Raw genomic sequence first — 22,408 nt, forward strand, 5'->3', positions numbered from 1 at the left:
AAGTATGAAAGACATCGTCAGAATAGTCCATCTGCTATCAGTAGTTCAACCGTAATGTTATGAAGCGACGAGAATACTTTATGTATGCAAAAAAGAAAAAAAAAATAACAACTTTATTCAACAATTCGTCTCCTCTGTGTCTCTCTGCATTGTTACGTCACTTTGGAGAACATTCGCTGAACACAAACCTTGTACGGTATTCTGTATCAGCCACAAAACTGAAAATAGAGTGACAGCCCCTCACGGACGACTGCTGCGCACAAAATATACTTATATATTATATTATTATATTAAACCATTTCACAAAAATAAAATACAATTTTTATTATAAAAATAAATAAAAGGAAAATTAAATGCTCATAAAAATGTACTTGTATACTTTGAATAACTTTTGAATTTAGTAATTAATAGCAATTCTTGATTTATTACAGATACACTGAAGTATAATAACGTAATTTATCAGAATAGTTTCTTATTGGAATTATGAACTCCAAAACTTACACAAACTATTGTACAAAGTTGTAAATCATTTGGTGTGACTCACTTTGTCAGTATTTAATCGGCACTGCAGGGTGGCATTCTGTTTCCAAGTCTTTATAATATTTCTTTCTTTCTTTCTTTCTTTCTTTCTTTCTTTCTTTCTTTCTTTCTTTCTTTCATAAATTTGTCTCCGAAGCAGTTTAGCACGTTGCGTTTTATGCTGAACAGCAGGGCACCATAGGTGCTTATATTGGATGTGTATGTGGCAGAGTATGACTCAATGTTAACCTGACTGAGCCCAATCTGTTAAGATGGCTGGAAATTCGGATCCCTAATTTTTTATTTTTTTTGACAAGTGTTAAACACTAAAGCTCCTTGGTAGGGGAAGATGGACGTTGCAGGTAAAAATGTCATGTGGAGAAATTTCTACTGGAAAGCTTGTAATTACTTGTTTGTTGGAGTTTAATGTAAGCTCTGGCTGTGGGTAACCCTCGGTGATGTTCATTTTAAAGGTGTAAGAAATGACAGCAATGTGAAGAATGACTCAAGAAATGATGTTTGGGATCCTTTTGCGTCTTCAGTGACTTCTTCCACTTGTTGCTATGGTGAAGCGACCTTCATTAGGCTGTTTGAAGGGGGAAGAAAGTAGCATCTGAAATGAATACAGTATGTTATTATTAGTGCTGTTAACTATCTCACTACCCTGTGACAGGAAGATGTTAGCTTCACAAAAACATGATACATCAGTTCTGTAGCCTTCGGTCAGATCAAGGGGAAGGTAAAGTGTTCAAGTGTTTCAACCTTTGTAGGATATCAACATTTAAACATTTGCAACTGGCCTGGCATTCATACTTTCATAAAACATTTATTAACACCTTTTTGCTTTATATCATTAATAATCAGAATGTTTCTGCCCAGTTTCAAATGCTTTCCTATTGAAGCTTATTTCCTATTTCAAACATAAAAATGTTTGACGTGTCGTAATCGTAGCCTTTTTTTTTACTTTTCATATTATTATGTCTTAATATGTAATTTTAAGTACAAAAAAATCCTTTGATTTCTTATGTCAGAAACCTGAATGCATTGAACACTTGAATTTGCAAAAATGTCTGTTTGCATATCAGCAACTTGGTTGATCCAGTTACAGTCAATAAGCAGGAAAATATATATATATTCTATTATTCCAACATAAGGAAAGACAGATTTTATTTATTTTACATTTTACATGTGATTAAGATGTTAACATAAATGTCTTAAATGTGCAGGGTCAGTGGGGGAGGGGGATTTGCTGATAAATTATTTGGTTAAAAATACATACAGTATTATTGTGAATAAACAATAGAAATTAAACCATTTGATATCTAAATAAATAAATGTGACATTATAAACATACTTAACTGTCGCTTTTATCGATTTAATATGTCATTGCTGAATATAAGTATTAATTATAATAGTGACATTCGGAGTAGACTATGACATTGATCATGTCATTTACATTAAATGTAAATGAGATGTTTACAAGACATAACATTTCTCATGAAGTGTCTCAAATGATTCATTCGAACATTTTTCAATTAATTTATAGCCAGTTTCCTTTCAATTCTGCCAAAAATCAATAACTGGACCTGACAAATAAACCCCAGTGAACGGAAATGTACTCAGTATCTAGCTCAGCATCTGGCCTTTGTACAGCAACAAATTTTGATTGATGTCATTTGAGGTCAGTAATTACTCAGACCTGACGTACATGCATAAGAGATAAAAATAAGTATCACTCACAAACACACAAATTCAGAATCAAACTGCAATAATATTGTTTGTTTCCTGTGCCCTGGATCTCATATATGAGCAATTCCAACAGAACGCTTTGATGACGGGCTCTGCGTTAACCTTTTTAAGTGTAACTGAAAAGCGAGAGAGTATTGATTTATTGTGGATCTTTGATTGAAGTTCATCCCTTCATAGCAAAAAAATAGACCCATTTAATTAGCTATCTATAATGCTTTGACGGCGAGTCTCTTTGGTGTCGCCACATGGGGTTTGATGTCATTTCTTTAAAGTCAGAGCCTTTTAACCCCACTCTGAAATGACCTCTGAACGAAAGCTGTGGTCATTTCAGAGTGGTTAATTTTAGTAAAAGTTAATTTACTAACTATTTTGATATACTTATGTTGAGGCTTGAGTGTATGCAAGATTAATGGTGGAGAATAACATTTGGGGTGGTGAATATTTCATGTTCATTTCTTGTTTATTTTTCTTTTCTTTGTTGTTTATACAGATTTGACAGTAAAGCGCTAAGCTTGAGTTAAGATGCATACAAAATTTACTTTTATTAACAACAGTAACAAGTGCAAAATCTACTTTTTATATACAGAAAATGTATTTATTCCACTCTTATTAAATGTACATTATATTCTAGCGTAAGGAACTGACCAGCTTCAGTAATTATTTGTGATTTAGTAGCAAATTGAAGACAAGTTTGTGACTTTTCTTACTTCATGCACAAAAAAGTGTAAGATTCTGACAAAATATGATTTCTTGATGAGTTTATATTTTATAATAGTGATTTTATTTCAAAATATATAGTAAAAGTAGAAATGAATAATTAATAAACTAATAAAGTGCTCCTCTGCTGCTGTCTACTGGTTATAATTGTGATTTGATGTATTTTTTTAAATTTTACATAAGTGTTTGTTTACCATAAAGTATATTTTGTTCAACCCATTAAAAATAAAATTCAAACTGGATCATTTTAGTGCTTTAAAGTATCGACTATACCCCAACACCATGGTTACAGTTAGCATTAACGTTTCTGGTTTCCTGATGTACTGTATGCCAGTGCTGTTTATAACCAAGATTTCTGTGCAGAATTTGAATGATTGTCACTACATCTTGCAGTAATCTTATAAAAGTCAGGACAGGTCTCTTGTGTGTTGTCTAGCTACTAGTTTCTCTCTGGAGCTAGCCAACCCCGCTATCTTAGTGAAATAAACAGAATATCTGATTAAACTTCGTAACGCGGTTACTATTTACATCTCATATAGTATGTCAATCCCCGCCTAGGCTGGATTGGCACAGGATGGAATGACAAAATACCCAGGCTCATTGGAAATACGTGCCTCTAACTATGTTTCCACAAAACAAAATCACTTGCAGTTTCCATTAGAAATGAACACTAGAGACAGTAAAACTTTTATTACTTTTCACACAAAGTTTCAATTAAGAAAGCCTAATGTTTGCACAGTTTTGTGCATAATATTATTTTATGACCTTTAAACATCTTTAAGCTGCTACAAGATTTGAAAACTGATAATTTTAAACATTAGTATCACATATACAGATTCACATGGATGGGGTTTCTAAAAAACAAGTGTTGCACTTGTGAAGTTAAAGGGATACTTCACCCCAAAATGAAAATTTTGTCATTAATCGCTTACCCCAATGTCGTTCCAAACCCGTAAAATCTTTGTTCATCTTTGTTCATATATTTTATAATAGTGATTTTATTTCAAAATATATAGAAAAAGTAGAAATGAATAATTAATAAACTAATAAAGTGCTCCTCTGCTGCTGTCTACTGGTTATAATTGTGATTTGATGTATTTTTTTAAATTTTACATAAGTGTTTGTTTACCATAAAGTATATTTTGTTCAACCCATTAAAAATAAAATTCAAACTGGATCATTTTAGTGCTTTAAAGTATCGACTATACCCCAACACCATGGTTACAGTTAGCATTAACGTTTCTGGTTTCCTGATGTACTGTATGCCAGTGCTGTTTATAACCAAGATTTCTGTGCAGAATTTGAATGATTGTCACTACATCTTGCAGTAATCTTATAATTGTGTGGCGAATTCAAACGCTTCTCACTGGATCTCGCAGCATTATTGCATCTGTGCAGTAACAGTGTCACGGAATCAACTTTAATTCCCCTTGAAACGTAGCACGGTTAAGTTTCACTTTTGTTTTGTTTGCCGTTTGATGTTTCCCAAATGCAACAGCAATGGCAGCACAAATCAGTTGGGCAGCGCGGTGATTGCACCAGTGCGACTGCTCACAAAAAATAGTTTCACCGGCAGAAAAAAATGGTTGCAAAATGTCAGTCACAGTCTGGAGCCCTGCATATATGTATATGTGTGTGTATATATATATATATATATATATGTATATATATATATATATATATAAGCTTCTGTCATGAAAACAAATTCCTCGTATGTGAAAACATAACTGGCAATAAAGCTCATTCTTTATTCTGATTATATATATATATATATATATAGAGAGAGAGAGAGAGAGAGAGAGAGAATCAGAATCAGAATGAGCTTTATTGCCAGTTATGTTTTCACATACGAGGAATTTGTTTGCATGACAGAAGCTACCACAGAGCAACAGAATGACAGCGACATAACAAAAAGACAGATTATACAATACTAATAAAAATTAATAACAAGTAAATAAGGAATAACAATATGTATATTGACAATTGTATGTTCAGGTATATTACAATAAACTGTTTTGTATGTAGAGGTATATTATGTGCAAATTTAATGTGTAAGTATGTGTGTTAGATAAACAAGTGTATGCGTGTATAAATAGTGTTGTGTGTTCCACAGTTATTGTCAAGTGTTCATGAAATAGATTGCCTGAGGTAAGAAACTGTTCCTGTGTCTGGCCGTTCTGGTGATCAGAGCTCTGTAGTGTCAAATAGACGGCAACAGTTTAACGAGGGAGTGTGCTGAATGTGAGGGGTCCAGAGTGATTTTGCTAGCCCTTTTCCTCACTCTGGATGAGAACAGTTCTTGAAGATAAATATATATATATTTTAGGGGTGTAACAGTATGCAAAAATCACGGTTCGGTACGTACCTCAGTTTTAAAGTCACGGTTCGGTTCATTTTCGGTACAGTAAGGGAAAGAAATGTAAACATTAAACTGCAGGTTGTTCATTACTATAAACTTTTTTTAACAATTTGTTTACACTTTTTAAAAAATACTTTTTAATAAAATATATATAAAATAAAAAAAGAATAAGAAATAAAATACTGCTGCAACGTTCTCCACTAAATAAAATACTCTCAGTGTCAAACCAATATCATATAATAAAATATAATGAAAAATATAAATAAATAACTATGATAACAGTGCAGCATTACCAATCCCAGCTTGTAGGCCTGCTCATATTTAAAAAAATATATATATAACTTTTGTGTTCAGCAACAACAGTTTCAGTTTTTAGACCTGCTCAGATTTCGTTATTGCTTTGGACCGATCGGAATTAAGAGCAAAAGTCTGTTTAAATGCAGATGGGAGCTGCGTTTGAATTACAATCGTTTTTTTCCTAGTTGTAGTGATGTTCACACTCGCATGATGCCTTTTGAAAACCTTAGGCCGGTGACACACTGGCATATTGCACCTGTCAAACATAGTCTATTTTATCAGTAGGCTTTATATTTATGCTCAACATGAAGTATAGATATTGTTGTCGTGAAGACAAGATCCTTATTATATAAACATAATACATGTGAAAAGCCAACATTATCAAAGGACTTTATTTTTTGAACCGCGCTCCGAGCGACAAAGGTCACAATGAGTTCTCTGTGTCATGCAATGTCCACGCTTGTGGTCCAGGAGCGCCATCTCTGTCTATGTCTGGCCAAAATGAGGGAAACCGACAAAGGTACGGTTCCTCAATGCCCCTGTGTCCCAGACCGGCCTCTTTGGTGCTGTAGTAGAGAGCTTTACCCAGCAGTCCTCGGCTGCACTGAAGCAGACGGAGGCGATTTGACACATCCTGCCCCAGCGTGCAGCTGCTGCCTCCACCCGTCTGCCTGCCATAGTGCCCCAGCCTGCTTCTGCACTGCATCTGCAGCAACCCCCAGCCAAGCAGTGCCGTGGAGCCGGGCATTGGCACGCCAACACGTTCTCCAGGCCATTAAACCTGGTGGCAAGCGTAAGAGCAAGCATCCCTGAGACAGGCGACACAGAGATGAAGGGATCTGCTCTTTGGGAGATGGTAAATGCACCACTCCCTTCCCCGGAGGAGGGCCTTGGAGGGGGCTCTTGTTTAAAGAGTAGGGTGTTCGCATCGTCAACTATCTCAACGATATGTGTTTCTACTAGCACAGTCTCAAGATCAGTTATGGAAGTGAAGGGACCAGGTGCTCCAGTTTCTTACCCTGTTGGGTCTTCAGGTCAACTGGGAAAAGAGCAAACTCTTCCCGACACAGAGTCGAAAGGTTCTGAGGTCACTTTGTGCCATTCACATTCAGTGCTCAACCATACAGCAGATGAGCTGTCTAAAGCTATGCTCCCGGGAGAGTAGCATCTCCATCCCCAGGCAGTCCAGCTGATTTGGAGACATTTTGGAGCCTCTCAGGTAGACCTGTTTGCTTCTCCATAAACCTCTCATTGCCAGTTGTCCTACTCCCTGACCGAGGGAACACTCGGCATGGACACAATGGCACAAAGCTGGCCATGGGGCCTGCACAAGTATGAGTTTCCCCCAGTAAGCCTTCTCGCACAGACACTGTGCAAAGTCAGGGAGGACGAGGAGCAGGTTCTGCTTGTGGGGCCATATTGGCCCAATCAGACCTGGTTCCCCGAACTAATGCTCCTCGCTATAGCCCCTCCTTGGCAGATTCCTCTGAGGAAGGATCTGCTCACTCAGAGACAGGGCACCCTGTGGCACCTGCGTCCAGAATTTCCGGTCCCTAGACGGGACGCAGAGGTTCTTAATGACTTACCCCTAAGAGTTAGTTGACATCATCACTTTTGATGAGAGCAAGAGCATTTCTATGAGACATGCTTATGCCTTGTAGGGAAACCTGTTCATCGAGTGGTGTTCTTCTTGTTGAGAAGAACCCCAGAAATGCCCGATCAGGGACGTACTTTTCTTGTTGCAGAAAGCGTTGGAGCAAAGGCTGTCTCCCTCCACCCTTAAACCCTTACCAGTCACCCCCCATGTTTTGGTATGGAGACAGAAATGACAAATGATAAAAGTTTCTGCTCATGATTCTTTCTGACTAGATACATAATCAACATTTGTTCACAAAGCTGACACTTCAAAGTTTACTGTTCATGAATCAGATTCACTCAGACTGTTATGATAATAGAGATATATATAAGCTCAAACATAAAAACAAAAATAAAAATATTTAAAACATATTTTTAAAATGTATTTAAAAAATTGTTGATGTATGATATGAGTTTAGAAACATCGTGTAGCTAAAGCCACAAGTCTACCAAAGCTTCATATGAAAATTTCATAATCTAATCTGTAAAACTGTGAATTTTATTAAATATTTTCTAAGGCCATGTCATGTGTGTTTTTAGAGAAGGCTAATCAGATTGATTTATGGCACTTGTCATCTCTGTAAGATCTCACATATAAACACTCCTGTGTGCTTTGTCTGTGTGTTTGGCTTTGAAAACTCCCCGATTCGTGATTCTATTGTTCTCACGAAACGAGTCTTTCACACCTCCGCCAGGTATGACACATTATCCCCATTATTCTTTTATCATTATTCTTTTGCTTTTCCTGCTATTCCACCTTTATTAGCCTTTGTTGTGGTATTTTCAAGCTTTACAATCCACTAAACTGCAATCTCACTTCATTCTGAGTACGCATTTAGCCCTTATTTATCAAAAGTCTTACTATAAAAATATAACAAAACGACCTTACATGAATTATTGTAACAGAAATGCATTATGAAGAAGAAATGCACCTGCTATTAGTAGCATTAGAGCTAACGTTAGCATCAAGCTACATCAGACAATTTATGAAATTATTAGTACACTTTTACTCAAAACTCACTTTAAACCCCGATCGAGTGTTTGTAATAACTTCCTTTTGCGATCACGGGTGGAATTTAGTCGTTTACTGTTGTAAAAATATGCTATCTATAGCCTTTTACATCACGGCACAAGTTAGCATTTCAGATGTACATTTTCTAATTTTTTTATAAAAACGCCCCAGATCTCAAGAAAATCTCATACTAAGCTTTACTATCATAATCGCGGGTTTATTATTCGGATATTTCGTGTGTACAGAGGTATATCTGTGTTGTTGCAGTGTTTCCCACAGAATTAGATTCTATTTGCGGTGGTGTGGTGTTTGGGGACCGGGGAAGGGGGGTGGTGGGGATTAAGTTAAATATATCATATATATATATATATATATATATATATATATATATATATGTATATATCATAAATATGTCATATATTTTTAGTGACAAGTACACACTTCCATTGCCAACACTTAGGCCCAATCCGAATTCTATTTTATACCCCTTCCCCTTCCCCTACCCCTCCGTCTACCCCTTCCCCTTGTCCCTTAAAACAGAGTGTCAAGGGGTAGGGGAGAAGATATTCCCCTAAGGATTGGGACACCACTACCATGACGTCACACGTCATCCGCGTTCGTCGTCTAGCTCTTACAATACACACATATACTGGTGTGCTGGTGTGCATTAGAGCCTTTAATTATCGTTCTGTATTAATGAGCTGCTTACTGACACATACTGACACACATATCGGAAATCGCGTTTTAAATACAGTTAAATACTGAATCGCTACATTATATTTTCCAGCGATGAGAGTATACAATCGCTGTTTTTAAGTAAACTCACTCTAAAAAGATAAACGAACAGACGCGAATACACGCAACCTCCATTTATCTCTCTTTCTCTCTCTCTCTCTCTCTCTCTCTTTCTCTCGAATAGGCAACATTTGAGAAAATGGTTTAGCGATTTCTAATTATTGGGGCGATTATTCTACGGCAGTTATCACCCTGATAAGGCATATGCTGTGGCACTATCATGCAGTCTGTAATGATATGACGTTAGCAAATATCAGCGATTTTTTGCAAACATTTCTTTGAGTAACATGACCGTTAATATGAACTCACAATTGAATGTAACATAAAAAAAATGATTACTTTTCGTTAAAATATTTATTTATGCCAAAAAAGCTTACATTTATGTGTCTTTTTGTTCGCTGTAGAAGCCATGTTGCCGAGATAATTCATACCCCTTCGTTTGAAGTGTGGTCCTGAAAAATCTTTGTTTGAAGGGCTATCTGGCCCTTCCCCTAACCCTTCCCCTCCAAGCAGTAGAGAATCGAGACACCCCTACCCCTTCACATGAACGCGCGAAATGGAGGGGTAGGGGAAAGGGGTAGAATTGGGATTGGGCCTTAGTGTCAGATACCTTAAAGGGATAGTTCACCCAAAAATTAAAATTCTATCATCGTTTACTCACCCTCAAGTTGTTCCAAACCTGTATGAGTTTCTTTGTTCTGCTGAACACAAAGGAAGATATTTGGAAGAATGACAGAATCAAACAGATCTCGGTCCCCATTGACTTCCATAGTAGGAAAAAATATATACTATGGTAGTCAATGGGGACCGGGATCTGTTTGGTTACAAACATTCTTCCAAATATCTTCCTTTGTGTTCATACAGGTTTGGAACAACTTGAGGGTGAGTAAACGATGATAGAATTTTCATTTTTGGGTGAACTATCACTTTGAAGACATTGCTATTGCTACATTGCTGTGCCATTGCTACACTTTCTGTGCTATGACTGCTTCACAGACTTCTTGTTGCAAATTTTGCTCACACACACACACACACACACACACACACAAACCTGGACCTGGAGATGGACACACACACACACACTCAAACTCACAAACTTACTGACACACTCAAACACAGGCTCACACACTCAAACATTCAAAAAGACTCACACACACACTCACAGACTCAGACACACACAGGCTCACACACACACCAAACTGGACCTGGAGGTGGACACACACAGACTCTGACACACACACACACACACACACACACACAAACCTGGAGATGGAGGTGGACAAAAACCAACACACACCAACCTGAACCTGGAGATAATAATAATATAATGTCTAGTCTGGTGGCTGTGATATATATAAACCTACCAACGTCCGTTGCCATGATTTTTGGAATGACTGATCGCGAGAGGAAAAAAATGACGTTTTAGTCGCATAACATCGGTTAATGGAAACGCCATCATTTCGCAATAGTTGTTTATCGATATTTAGAAAAAAAACACTAAAGTTTTGTGCGAATCTGTAATGGAAACGCGACAGCACTTAACATAGACTAACTTCTCAGAGTTATGTTGAGCAACAGTGTTCATTACTAACCATTCAACTCCGGATTGATTCTGGAATCTTCGCTGGGGGAATAAGCATTAAGTACCGGCAACAATCTGTAACTAACGCATGCTCATGTTTTGATTCAGATAGTGTTCGAAGAGGAGGGGCTAGTCGTGCGTGCCTCCGTTGTCAGTTTGTGAGAGGGAGGGAGCAAGCAGCACGCAGCTCTACAATAAAATACAATTGTACCCATATTAAATAGTTTTAAAATCTGAATCAATCCGTGGCGGTCAGCGTTGATATTGTGGCGGGCCGCCACAAATTAATGAATGTATGGGAAACCCTGTGTTATAAGCAAAATTGAACCAGGAAGTGTACAGGAAGCATGTGACACGATGTGGCGGTGTCTGGTTATGACACTCTAAAGATTGACAAGGCAAAGGACCAATCAGAGTTTGTCTGACACACAGCACGAGCACTGAGAAACAAACACACAGAGACAGCACTGGGAGAGGCTGTTTATCATCAGATCGCGTAATTCAGTGGAAAATGAATAGAAATGACGATTCTGTCTGAAGAAATATGAAGTAAACATCAGTAAATATATCCATATATCTCCGCAGATATGCTTTCAAACTTTCAAATGATGCACAGTTTGTCCAGATCAAGTAAGAGAGTGATGTTTAACATGCTGTGAAAGTTAAATAATAATAAACTGGGGCCGTTGGCGATGCTTGCAAGCAAATTGGTTAAAGTCTATGCCACTGCAATTGCTGCTTACATGACCCAGTTGAAGGTAAGTCATTAGATAAACATGACATGATCATCAGGTTCCTTATGGGGGCAAGAAGGTAAAATCCTCCACGGCCCCACTCCATACCCTCTTGGGACCTGTCTCTAGTGCTTAAAACACTACAGCAGGGCCCATTTGAGCCTTTGCAGTCAGTTGAGCTAAAGTTTCTTTCATTGAAAACTCCTGCTTGCACTGGCCTCCATCAAGAGGGTAGGGGACCTGCACGCATTTGGTGTCGACGATTTGTGCCTAGGGTTGGGCTGGGCGAACCCCAACACGTTCGCTAAATTCTATAGCCTTCGTGTGGAGCCGGTATCCTCTTGTGTTCTCACCTCAGATGGGAAGAGGTGTTGAGAGGCCGCTGTTTAGTGTTGACTTGCTAAAAACTGCACCAGAGTCTCCATACTGTAAGCCCTGTAAAGCTCCTTCATCCCCTCACCAGCCAGAAGTAGGCAAAAATGTCCAGGCCTTAACTCGATGAACCTTTGAGAACCGGTAGAAGTCTCGGTTCCATATGAGAGACCTAAGTTGATGTGTAAAATCCACGGTATAGCTTTAGAGCCCGTGTTTCCCCGGCAGAGGATTTCTAAAAGGGTTACAATCACCTCCAATCTTCCATATACACCTAAATGGATGTTCATATGTGTATTTGCTTCCAAAACCTCCTTCAGGAAGGATGGGGCTTCCCCAACGTCCCTGTTCCAAGTGGAACAGCTACATAGAAAAATGTCACCATTCACCGGCTCGGCTCCTCAGCGAAAACCTGGTATGCATTGCACAGGCTGCCTTTTTATGCTCACGCTGTCATCAGAGGCAGCTGAATGTAATAATTGCATGCCGATGTGCATTGGCTCATTTAATTACACTCAAAGTATGTAACGAGGGTTACATCCACAACAAAGATGTTATCGTGACTGTGTTTCCTCTAGTTAGATTTATGTCTTAAGCATATTTTTGAAACTAATAATAAATAATTCCAAAATAATGGAATCAGATCAGACTGAATAAAGTTGTGACCCAATTTTAGATTTCATAATGCAAAATTAGAGTAAAATTGCTCTAATGCTTACCATGGCATACCATGTTTTCTTAACATGTACTATGGCAAAATACCAATTTTATTATCTTGAAGTACCAAATTTCAGACTGTTCATCTAAAAATAGAATGAGATAGATAAAAATAGATGTGCTTTGGCTAGACGGATACATTTTGGCTTGCAGTCTTTGGGGCAGAAAATAAAGAAAAAAAATCTAATTTCTAATTTCTCCATTTCCAATAATCAACATCTTTCTATGTGTCTAATGATAATATGACAGGTACACAGTCTTCTGAAGCTCGAGGGATACTCCCACACACTACATGCTACGCTGTGGCCCATTATAGTCTGTTGTCATGGAAACATTCAGACAGGTTGGAGGGGGTTGTTGCTTTGCCTCCCCATTTCTCAAGTAACAGTGCATTACTTAGGCAAGGTTCCTGTGAAGTGTCTTTTAAAGGTGTTTTGGTCCTTTGCATTTTAGTACTAAGCACTAGAACTTAGGTGTATAGGAACACATTCTGTTCCTATCCTTTTGCAGTGTGGAAGAAGTGAATAGTATAGGAATAATGAGACTGTGATGAAGCCTGCTTTCATTGATGAATCACATCATGGTTACAAACAAATTACTTTTTGCCCAAGACTTAAATTGATTTGCTCCTGTTGTCTGTAATCTTGCTTACACTGTGTTATGTAAAAATATTTACCTAAAATATTATACTAAACCAAAATTTATTGTTTTGATTTCATTCTGAATATCTGTATTTTACAAATATATATTTTATAACGATGATAAGTGGTTGCATAAAATTAATTTATTTATATATGTTTTATATGTATTAGATGAATGTTTTCAATTGCAGCCTTCAACCAATCTTTAACCAGATTTTTTCCATGTTTAATATTTATGTTTTTTAATAGGATGGACATCCTTTATTGAATTCCATTCCTGATTGTTCAGTAAGGGTGAAATATTGAGTACGAGCAATGTTTAGTTAGAAGGAACAATAACGGTATAGATAACACTAAACAGACGTGGATACAACTGCAACTCTTATTCTTTACCAACTGTCCTCATAAACCCCCATTCCTTGATTAAAGGGGTCATATGATGCTTTTTTTAAAGATTATTATTTTGTGTATTAGGTATAACAGAATATGTTGACATGCTTTAATGTTCAAAAAACACATTATTTTTCAAATACCGTATATTATTGTAGGTCCTCTATGCCCGGCCTTTCTCAAATGCGTCGTTTTCTACAAAGTCCCTCCTCCCGACAAGCGCAGTCTGCTCTGATTGGCCAACTGACCCAGTGCATTGTGATTGACCGAACACCGCAAACACTCTCCGGAAATGTAACGCGCCTTTCCATAATCGAGAACTTCATCCTTCAAAATAAATGTAAAGACAGTTAATAATGTCCTTAGTTTTACCATCAGTTCAAACACAAAAGGGGAACAGAGTGGCGTGACAGACACAGTGATGAAGCTCGTATGTGTTTGACAGCTGACTTTACTGTGATGTGACTGTCTCTCTCTTTCTCTCTCTTTCTTTCTCTCTTTCACACACACACACACACACACACACACGGTTCACAAAATTCCACATTTGAACAGTCAATAGCAAATAATTAAACTAATAACAAAACATATTTACAGTAGCTGATTCAGAAGCACCAGATTGTCGTAGCAAAGTCAGAAATACCTCCTTTCCTAGGTTCACGAAACAGTCGTCCATAAAATGCATTGCTGTTCTGTTGTTAAGTAATCTTAAAGATTCCTAAATGCATCTACTTTCGGAAGGCCAAATAAAGAGTTTTTGCTTTCGTCTAGATACACACAGCATCTCCCTGACATGGCTGCTTCAACACTAACTGCAGTTACTGAAACCAAGCCTTCTTTCTTTGCGTGAACATTTAGGTGGCATTAAGCAAATATTTCCACATTGTGACGTAAACGTGGGGGCATGTTAAAAACAAGCAATTTTAGGGGGGCATGGCAGAGTCTTAACTTTGATAAATAATATACCCTTGGATTTGAGACTTTTGTCCTTGCAACTTTACAGATCTTCTTTATGCACCAATAGCTAGTAACACTTCAAAGAGAAAGGAAAAATTTTGATCGCATCATATGACCCCTTTAAATATTCAGGGGAACATGGCGAAGGACACTCATGCACAGATGTGCTGACAGGACACTGAACATAATATATATTAAAGCATCTTTATTATTATTAAAATTTGTTTAATGAATTTAAATTTAAAAATGAGTTTAAACGTAAAATACATCGAAACACAACAATATTTGATATAGTAAAATGTATCTAGGGCCAAACCTAGATTATTTTTTTTGTGTGTACCCTCAATGCCTGACACAAATGCTCTCTTGTTTATACAGCTTGATGCAGATCGAGATGAAGAGGAAGTCTTCTATGACATCAGCACGACAGTCGACAACAAACTGTACCCCACCAAAGAACCTGTGGCAGGTAAAGATGTGGAGTTACTACTTCATTACTTTATAAGGTCCATCATAAGATCAACATTGATTTTACCTCTTGTGCAATTCAAGATCTTATGAAAGCAAAATTAAACTTTTAGTTAAATTTTTGGAACTTTTTGTTATCTTTTAAGCCATCTATTTTATAGTGTAGCCTACTCCTAAAAGTGGACAAGATCTTTTTTATTTTCTTCAATTTTATACATCATTTTGTTAAATCAAATGTTCACTAGAATATTCTTTAGCCTCTGCTAGGAAATTTATAATACTAGGAAAAGCATTAGCCAGGATACATGTATACATTAAGTACTTTGAAATATTTGAAATATTGTATTTGAGAGGAGCCATCTTTGAAATAACAATTTAAACCAAAATGTCCAGCACCAGCTTTCTGTTTCATTAGGAAACCTGTCAAAACAGGATAGAAATGTGTGTTTATCAAACCATTTTACACTACGGCCATGGCTTCAGTTGAGGTAGTCAAGATAAACTGGCCGAAAAAAATTGTAATTGACTGTATAGAAAATTGCTAGATTTTGCCCCTTTCATAGTGACAGTGATTTCCTGGAATATGTGCGTGCGTTCACACACAACCGTAAAGGTCCCATAATGACTCGTGACATCAGGATGTGACGTATAATGTATGAGTCGAAAATGCTAGGCACATTAACGTTCTTTTAAACTGGCGAATGATCTCAGCTTCTGCGCGGATAGTGAGGAACTAACTGATCTCTGCTTTAATACAGTTTGAACATAATTTTTCATCGCGACCGTTGATCTGCCTTCAAAACACTTCATAAAAGATTTGCACGATAATGTGCATCATCACTACGGCATGGCATTTGTTCTGGCTTTTGTTCACACAGAGCTCATTCCAGGACTGAACCCGGCAATTTTACTAGGTCCCCAACCAGGGATTGATCCTGGAATCAATCCTGAGAGTTGTTTGCGTTCACACAGAAGGCGATCTGGCAATGTTCCGCAGTGTGATAGGGGCTTAAAGATTAAGGGGGGGGGGGGACTTAAGAAGTCTACCATCAAAATCTATAACGTACTTTAGAAGCTGTTTTTCTTCTGATATTCTGAGTATCACAGCTCAAACTCAAATTGTCATCACAGAACTCTTGATCTCATGCCACTGAACGACACCAAAGCATCCAGTCAGGGGCGGACTGGGACCAAAAAGTGGCCCTGGACTTTCTGGCCCACAGCAGCCCACCACATCATAATGCATCCATCCCTGTTTTGTTGTCATTTATTAATTTAATATTTAAGTATACAGTTTGTGGATTTTAACCAATAGGGCAAGTGATCCCCCTGTTGAAAAAAAAAAAAAAAAAAAAAACCTGCGTGCAGCAGCTGTTCATTTAGCGACTCCTATGTTCATGATACATGCTCATCATCACAATCATGCATGGAATAGAAGTTTATAAAATCAAACGATACCTTTATGTGCTTTACAGATGAACTTGAGGTCTGTATTCATTCGAGATTTTAATAATAAATCATCTTTAACCCGGTAATAAAAAGTTCATGATCCAATTCGTGAACAGATTCTTTCGAGTCAATCTTTCAAAATAATCATTTATTTTGTTGAATGAAACCAGTGTGGAAACCAATGGTTCACAGACTGGATAGATCTGAGGTGCAGGGCTTGCAAAATGGCTAGTCCGACATCCTGAGGCTATTGTGTTTTCCAGTCGGGATCCAAAATATATCCCCGCTCTGTCCGACAGGCTATCTTGAATAGTGATGTAAAATTCCTAACTTGATTCGCGTTGTTCATTTGCTTGAAGGGGTGAAACGGATCATAGTTGATCGTTTGCACTTGTTTCTAAATCTTGCCGATTCAATCGCTTTACCATTCGCGTGTGTTCGGAGCTTGCGCGCACTCATTCAAAGCATGCACTGAGAGCAACATTTCAGACAATGCGCGTACACAGAATTAATTAATCTTTTGCGTATCGTAACTTCTAAATGAACACATACACACAAAATTATCTCAAAATAATTGTCTCTGCAAGTATTCTCGTAAACACAGTTGGTTATGTTTTAAGTGAACGTATACAGTGGCCTGCTGCTGAGAGAAATTTGCTTACTGGATAAATCTGTCTCTCTCTGTAAATTGGACGACGTGAAAGGGGGCGTGTTTCAAGATACGCAATGGAGTAGACCAAACTAAACAGTGAGGGAGGGCAAAACACTCACATGCAAACAAAACACACTCCTTGTCGGCTGCGGCCGCGCGGTCATCTAACTCATTTATTTGCGTAGAAAAGAGTTGTAATATTATGATTTCCGTCATTTGAAATTGATGATTCTTTACAAGCGCTGGATGCGCTGCAGAGCGAGGGATTAGAGGATGAATAAGGAGGTCGGGGGATGGGAAAGATCTGTGTAATAGTGCAGGCATTAATGCTGATGTCAGTTACTCTGAGATCTGTAACCTTGAGGAAGTGGCAAACTGCTACATTCAGGTGACGCTTTCCCTGGTGCTGGCTGGTGTAGCTGAGATCACCAAAAGTATATGGAGAGTTTGAATGAATTGAATGGCCCGAATGGAGTTTGGGTGTCAGGGAAAGCCAGTTTGTGAGTTTTTTTTTTTTTTCACTTTTGTCCTTCACTTGCACTTGCTGATTTATTCATGTGAGTGTCAGGGCTCTGCTTGTCTTACACTGAGAGCAGTTGATATTATACATTATGTATCTGCTGTAGCTTAGAAAACACAGTCCATTTGAATTCATAGAGTAATAACATATAAAACACATTTATGCATAACCAAAACAAATATTTGCATGATTTTATCATTAAATTAAATTAAATTAAATTATTCTAGAAAAGAATGAAGAAATTATATATAGAAAATATATTGTGTGTGTTCACTGCTGTGTGTGTGCACTTTGGATGGGTTAAAAGCAGAGCATGAATTCTGAGTATGGGTCACCATACTTGGCCGTATGTCACGTCACTTTCACTTTTATTTGAGACTGAACAGTTAGACAAAGATTTAAAAATGTTTAGAACTGTCAATTTAATATAACACTTTTTTTTGTTTTTGTTTTTTGCTAGTACCTATTTGTCAATACATAGGCCAATTTTTCTAAACTCTTCATACAGTGAGCACAACAGCAGTTTATGTGGGTGAAATTGTGGATTATTTTCCATTGCTTTGGCACAAATTACATGTTAGTAATATGTGCCTATAGGTGGGAGAACAATGTGTGTACACTCTGCTTATTACACACACAGGGATTGGCAGCAGTGCACAAACATGCCAAATATTAAAACTGAAAGGATTACAGTGTAATAGATTATTATTGTGCCCTGTAAATCAGGGGTCACCAAACTCGGTCCTGGAGGGCCAGTGTCCTGCAGAGTTTAGCTCCAACTTGCCTCAACACACTTCCCTGGAATGTTCAAGTATAGCTAATAAGACCTTGATTAGGTGGTTCAGGTGTGTTTGATTAGGGTTGGAGCTAAACTCTGCAGGACACCGGCCCTCCAGGACCGAGTTTGGTGACCCCTGCTCTAGATGGTCTGCTCATGTGCTTTAACCTTGTGCATGAGCAGAACCTTTAATCTCTGGAATAGCTTTCAGTCTTTGCTCTTAAAAAAATAGTGAATCTGCCATGGCGCGAGTGCAACTTGACATTAAAAGGCAATGGGAGATGAGACTCTAATTTAGGACCATGCGCCCAGTGCGCCGCCGTTTTTCCCGTTGTTAAACTAGCAAAAGTGGATTTGGACACACCTTAAGTGCACTTGCGCAATGCACTTTAGACCATGCGCTTAGATCATTAAATTATGGCCCTTTCAAATTCATTACGATCTTTAAAAAAGGATGCAACTTAGGAATAGTTTTGGACTGTAATGTAAACAAGATATTTTTCATGTTTTTGAATGTAAATCAAGACTGCATTTATTTGATCAAAAATGTAGTTAAAACAGTATTTTTTATAAATATATATATTACAATTTATTACAAAAGTTTTCTATTTTAATATATTTTAAAATGTAATTCATTCCTATGATGTGAAAGCTGAATTTCCAACTGCCATTACTCCAGTCTGACATGATTCTTCATTCTAAGGCTACATCCATATTAATTCAGATATATTTAAAACAGTGTTTTCATTTCAAAACCATCTCTGACTATTGCCATCCACAAGTTCTCACACTATTCTTCTGGCACTATAATTTTTTTAACAAATATCCAGCTCCCACTATAAATCAACATTCTATCTTTGATCTAAAATGCAACTGTCATCATCTTTTGCCACAGTACAGCAATTGCAAATAAATATTGCCATCTTGGCAGGATTAAAATATGATGAAGTCATGTTATGCTGCTGCAGGAAGAACATTTGAGACACAGTGTATCATTCACAGTCTTTAATGAAGAAAACACGGGCTAATCCACAATAGGATCTGAGCAAACACACATAGAAACAAGTGGACCCGGCATACACTACACTGAAAAGCAGAGACTGAACGGGCGGTCACACTGCACTTTTCATTCCATTGATTTCCATTCATACGCATGCGAATGCATCAGACCGGAAACGCAAGCTCATGTGAAAAATTTCGATGCTTTCCAAAGTTCGAGTTTGGTGAACTCTGACCTGCGAATTCGCATCACGTGAAGACGTGCATGGGACCAGTAGAAGATCGATACGTCACTGCGTGACCTCTCTGTACAGAAATTCAAAAATTAAGGAAGCGCTAATTTTAGCCATAGTGCAGCATCCTATTTTACATAATACATCTTTAAAAGATTATAAAAATTAAATAAAAAAGAAGCTGCATGGTTCACAGTGTCAGTGGAAACAGGAACAGATGGTACATTTGAATGAAGAAACATTTTATCATTTTTTATTGCTTAGTGTGTATATATTTCTATATAGAGAGAGAGACAGAGAGTACAATATAATAAGACGCTTTAGACGGCGTCCCAAAAGACAGTACAAGCACATATTAATCCATGTTGTGATAACTAAGGGGAAACCGTTATATCCTGCTCCTGCCCATATTCGCAGCAGTGTCCGAAAAAATTTTGCACGTTCAAAGTCTAGTGTGACTTGGCCCTTTAAATACAAAGGATAGTTGGGCAAACATAGGATCATAATCGAATGAAACGAGGACAGGAACATGACCAAATAAGGACAAACAGGAACAGAAATAGGGGCAAATCACGACACAGACAATCCAGAATCCTGACAGATGATTGTACAAAGTAAGATGTATCTTTAGTAACATTATTAAAGTGAATAGCAAGAACAACAATGTTGGTACAGCCATAGATACAGTATATGGTAAAATGTATGTCACATAACTAAACGTTGTTGAGTACCTCCATCATCATAATTTTTGAATTCCCTTCATTTTCAAAGCACACACTACATGAAAATGTTGTTTTAAAATTGATCCACTTGGGAAAGCTTCAAAAGGCTCAGTTTTCACTGGACAAAAACAGCATCTCAATGTGGATGGAATCCTAAAAGCAGAGAAAAATGCCTTTCCAAACTGATCTGGATTAATGTTGACGTAACCTAATATGCTAATTTGGTGCTCAAGTAACTTTTTTAAATTATTAGCCATGTGCTTTAATTTTTTTAAGCAAAAATATGAATAATAATAATTAAATAATATTTTTTATTTACTGTCACTTTTAAATGATTTAATGCAATATAATGAATAATTTCTTCAAAATAATAATAATAATAATAAAATAAATTAATTAAATACTTACTGACCCCACACTATTGAACATTAGCATATGTCCAAAAAATTTTACTCATCTAAGTCCCTAAAAAAGCTCATCTTCATGGATACTGTCCATTTTGGTGAAGGCAACAATTTGCCATACATTTACCACATTACACAGACACAGTGCATAATTACAGTGGCTGTGTTATTAATTATATGCCACCGTGCTTGTGGGATTCAGTAGGAAACCAGGGCAACTTCTAATTTTATTGCATCAAAGGCTGATGAAGCTCGGTCAAGCTTTAGCCATTTTCTTTGTGGACCGGGTCTGTGGTGTTTGCAGATCAAATCGAGCAGAGGTTAATTACACCTCCATCCCACGCCATGTTAACCCCGCTGCTAATGATTCTAGTGTCATTATCCATTTCATGCACACTGATCAGAGTATGTTCACCATGGCTTATTATTAGTTGAAAATATTTATATAATATTTTATATGAAAAACAAACCTGAAACCTAATAAATAAATAAATGTTGCTTTGGCAACTTACTGAAATAAATTTTGTTGAAGTACTAAAATTACTAATGTAAAACTGAAATAAAAAGTGTACAATTCTCTAGTTGCTTATTAGCATACCTATTATTAACATATTGGTTGTTTATTAGTATTTATAAACCTTATTCTGCATGACCATATTCAACATTCCTAATCCTACCCCAAACCTAAACTTAACAACTACCTTACTAACTAATAATAAGCAGCAAATTGGGTTAATGGTTAATAGTTAATGGTTTGTTAATAGTGAGAATTGGACCTTAAAATAAAGTGTGACCAAAATAAGTTAAAGCTATATAGAAATATAACAATATATATATATATATATATATATATATATATATATATATATATATATATATATATATATATATATATATATATATATATATATTTATATATATATATATATATATATATATATTTATATATATATATATATATATATATATATATATATATATAATGAATGCAATAGCATAGCATTAGCAATAAAATTACATAACAAAATGACCAAATCTTAAACTATAATTAAAATAAACTGAAAATATAAAAATAAAATGTAATTCAAAATATTAATAAGTACAACAATAGCACCTAGGTAATACTAAAATATTTGAGAACAAGTCCTTTTTTTAAATGAAATATTTCTCATATTATTAATAGGAATCATAATTTTTTGACTTTTTTCTTTTTTTTTCATGTTTCATCAATATATAATTTTCCTTTCAGTTAATCTTTGTAATAGACCTTTAAACAACAGCAACAACAAACAGTTCAGTAGTGACATAATTATGCAGGAAATGACATCAGCAGCATTTCTTGCAAAATACGTTTTCAAATCATTAGTTATCTATAGTTTGTTCTCTCATGTAAACTAACTCCCAGTTCCTCACTGAGATGTTTTTCTTATCATCAAGTTTGAATATTGCCATAATGGTGGCTGAGAAGGACCAGAGCATATTTCTGTAAGTTTGTTGCCCTTTTATAGAAATACTTCAGGCATGTTCATTTATTAGCAGTGGCAGAGTTCAAAAGATACTGCATCATAGGAATGACCCTGCTGCCCACTCGCACGCTCCCTCAAACGCTCCTCCAATAATGCCACGTCTGCATCAACAAATAGATTTCTGTGACTCACAATCCTACTGGGGCAAGAAATGTTCCATTACTTCCTGTGGTCTCAGGTG

The 22,408-nt window shown here is 36.8% G+C and overlaps 1 protein-coding gene across 2 annotated transcripts in view; it reads left to right on the plus strand.

Moving 5' to 3' along the window:
- LOC132155174 (adenylate kinase isoenzyme 5-like) overlaps nt 1-22,408 on the plus strand; it is a 127,270-nt gene that overhangs the window by 71,744 nt on the left and 33,118 nt on the right. For both annotated transcript variants that reach the window (XM_059564030.1, XM_059564031.1), the window contains exon 7: nt 14,855-14,945. In XM_059564030.1, the coding sequence (XP_059420013.1) occupies nt 14,855-14,945 (91 nt within the window). The remainder of the gene's footprint in view (nt 1-14,854; nt 14,946-22,408) is intronic.

The sequence above is a fragment of the Carassius carassius genome, chromosome 12, assembly GCF_963082965.1.
Source record: "Carassius carassius chromosome 12, fCarCar2.1, whole genome shotgun sequence".
Taxonomy (NCBI): domain Eukaryota; kingdom Metazoa; phylum Chordata; class Actinopteri; order Cypriniformes; family Cyprinidae; genus Carassius; species Carassius carassius.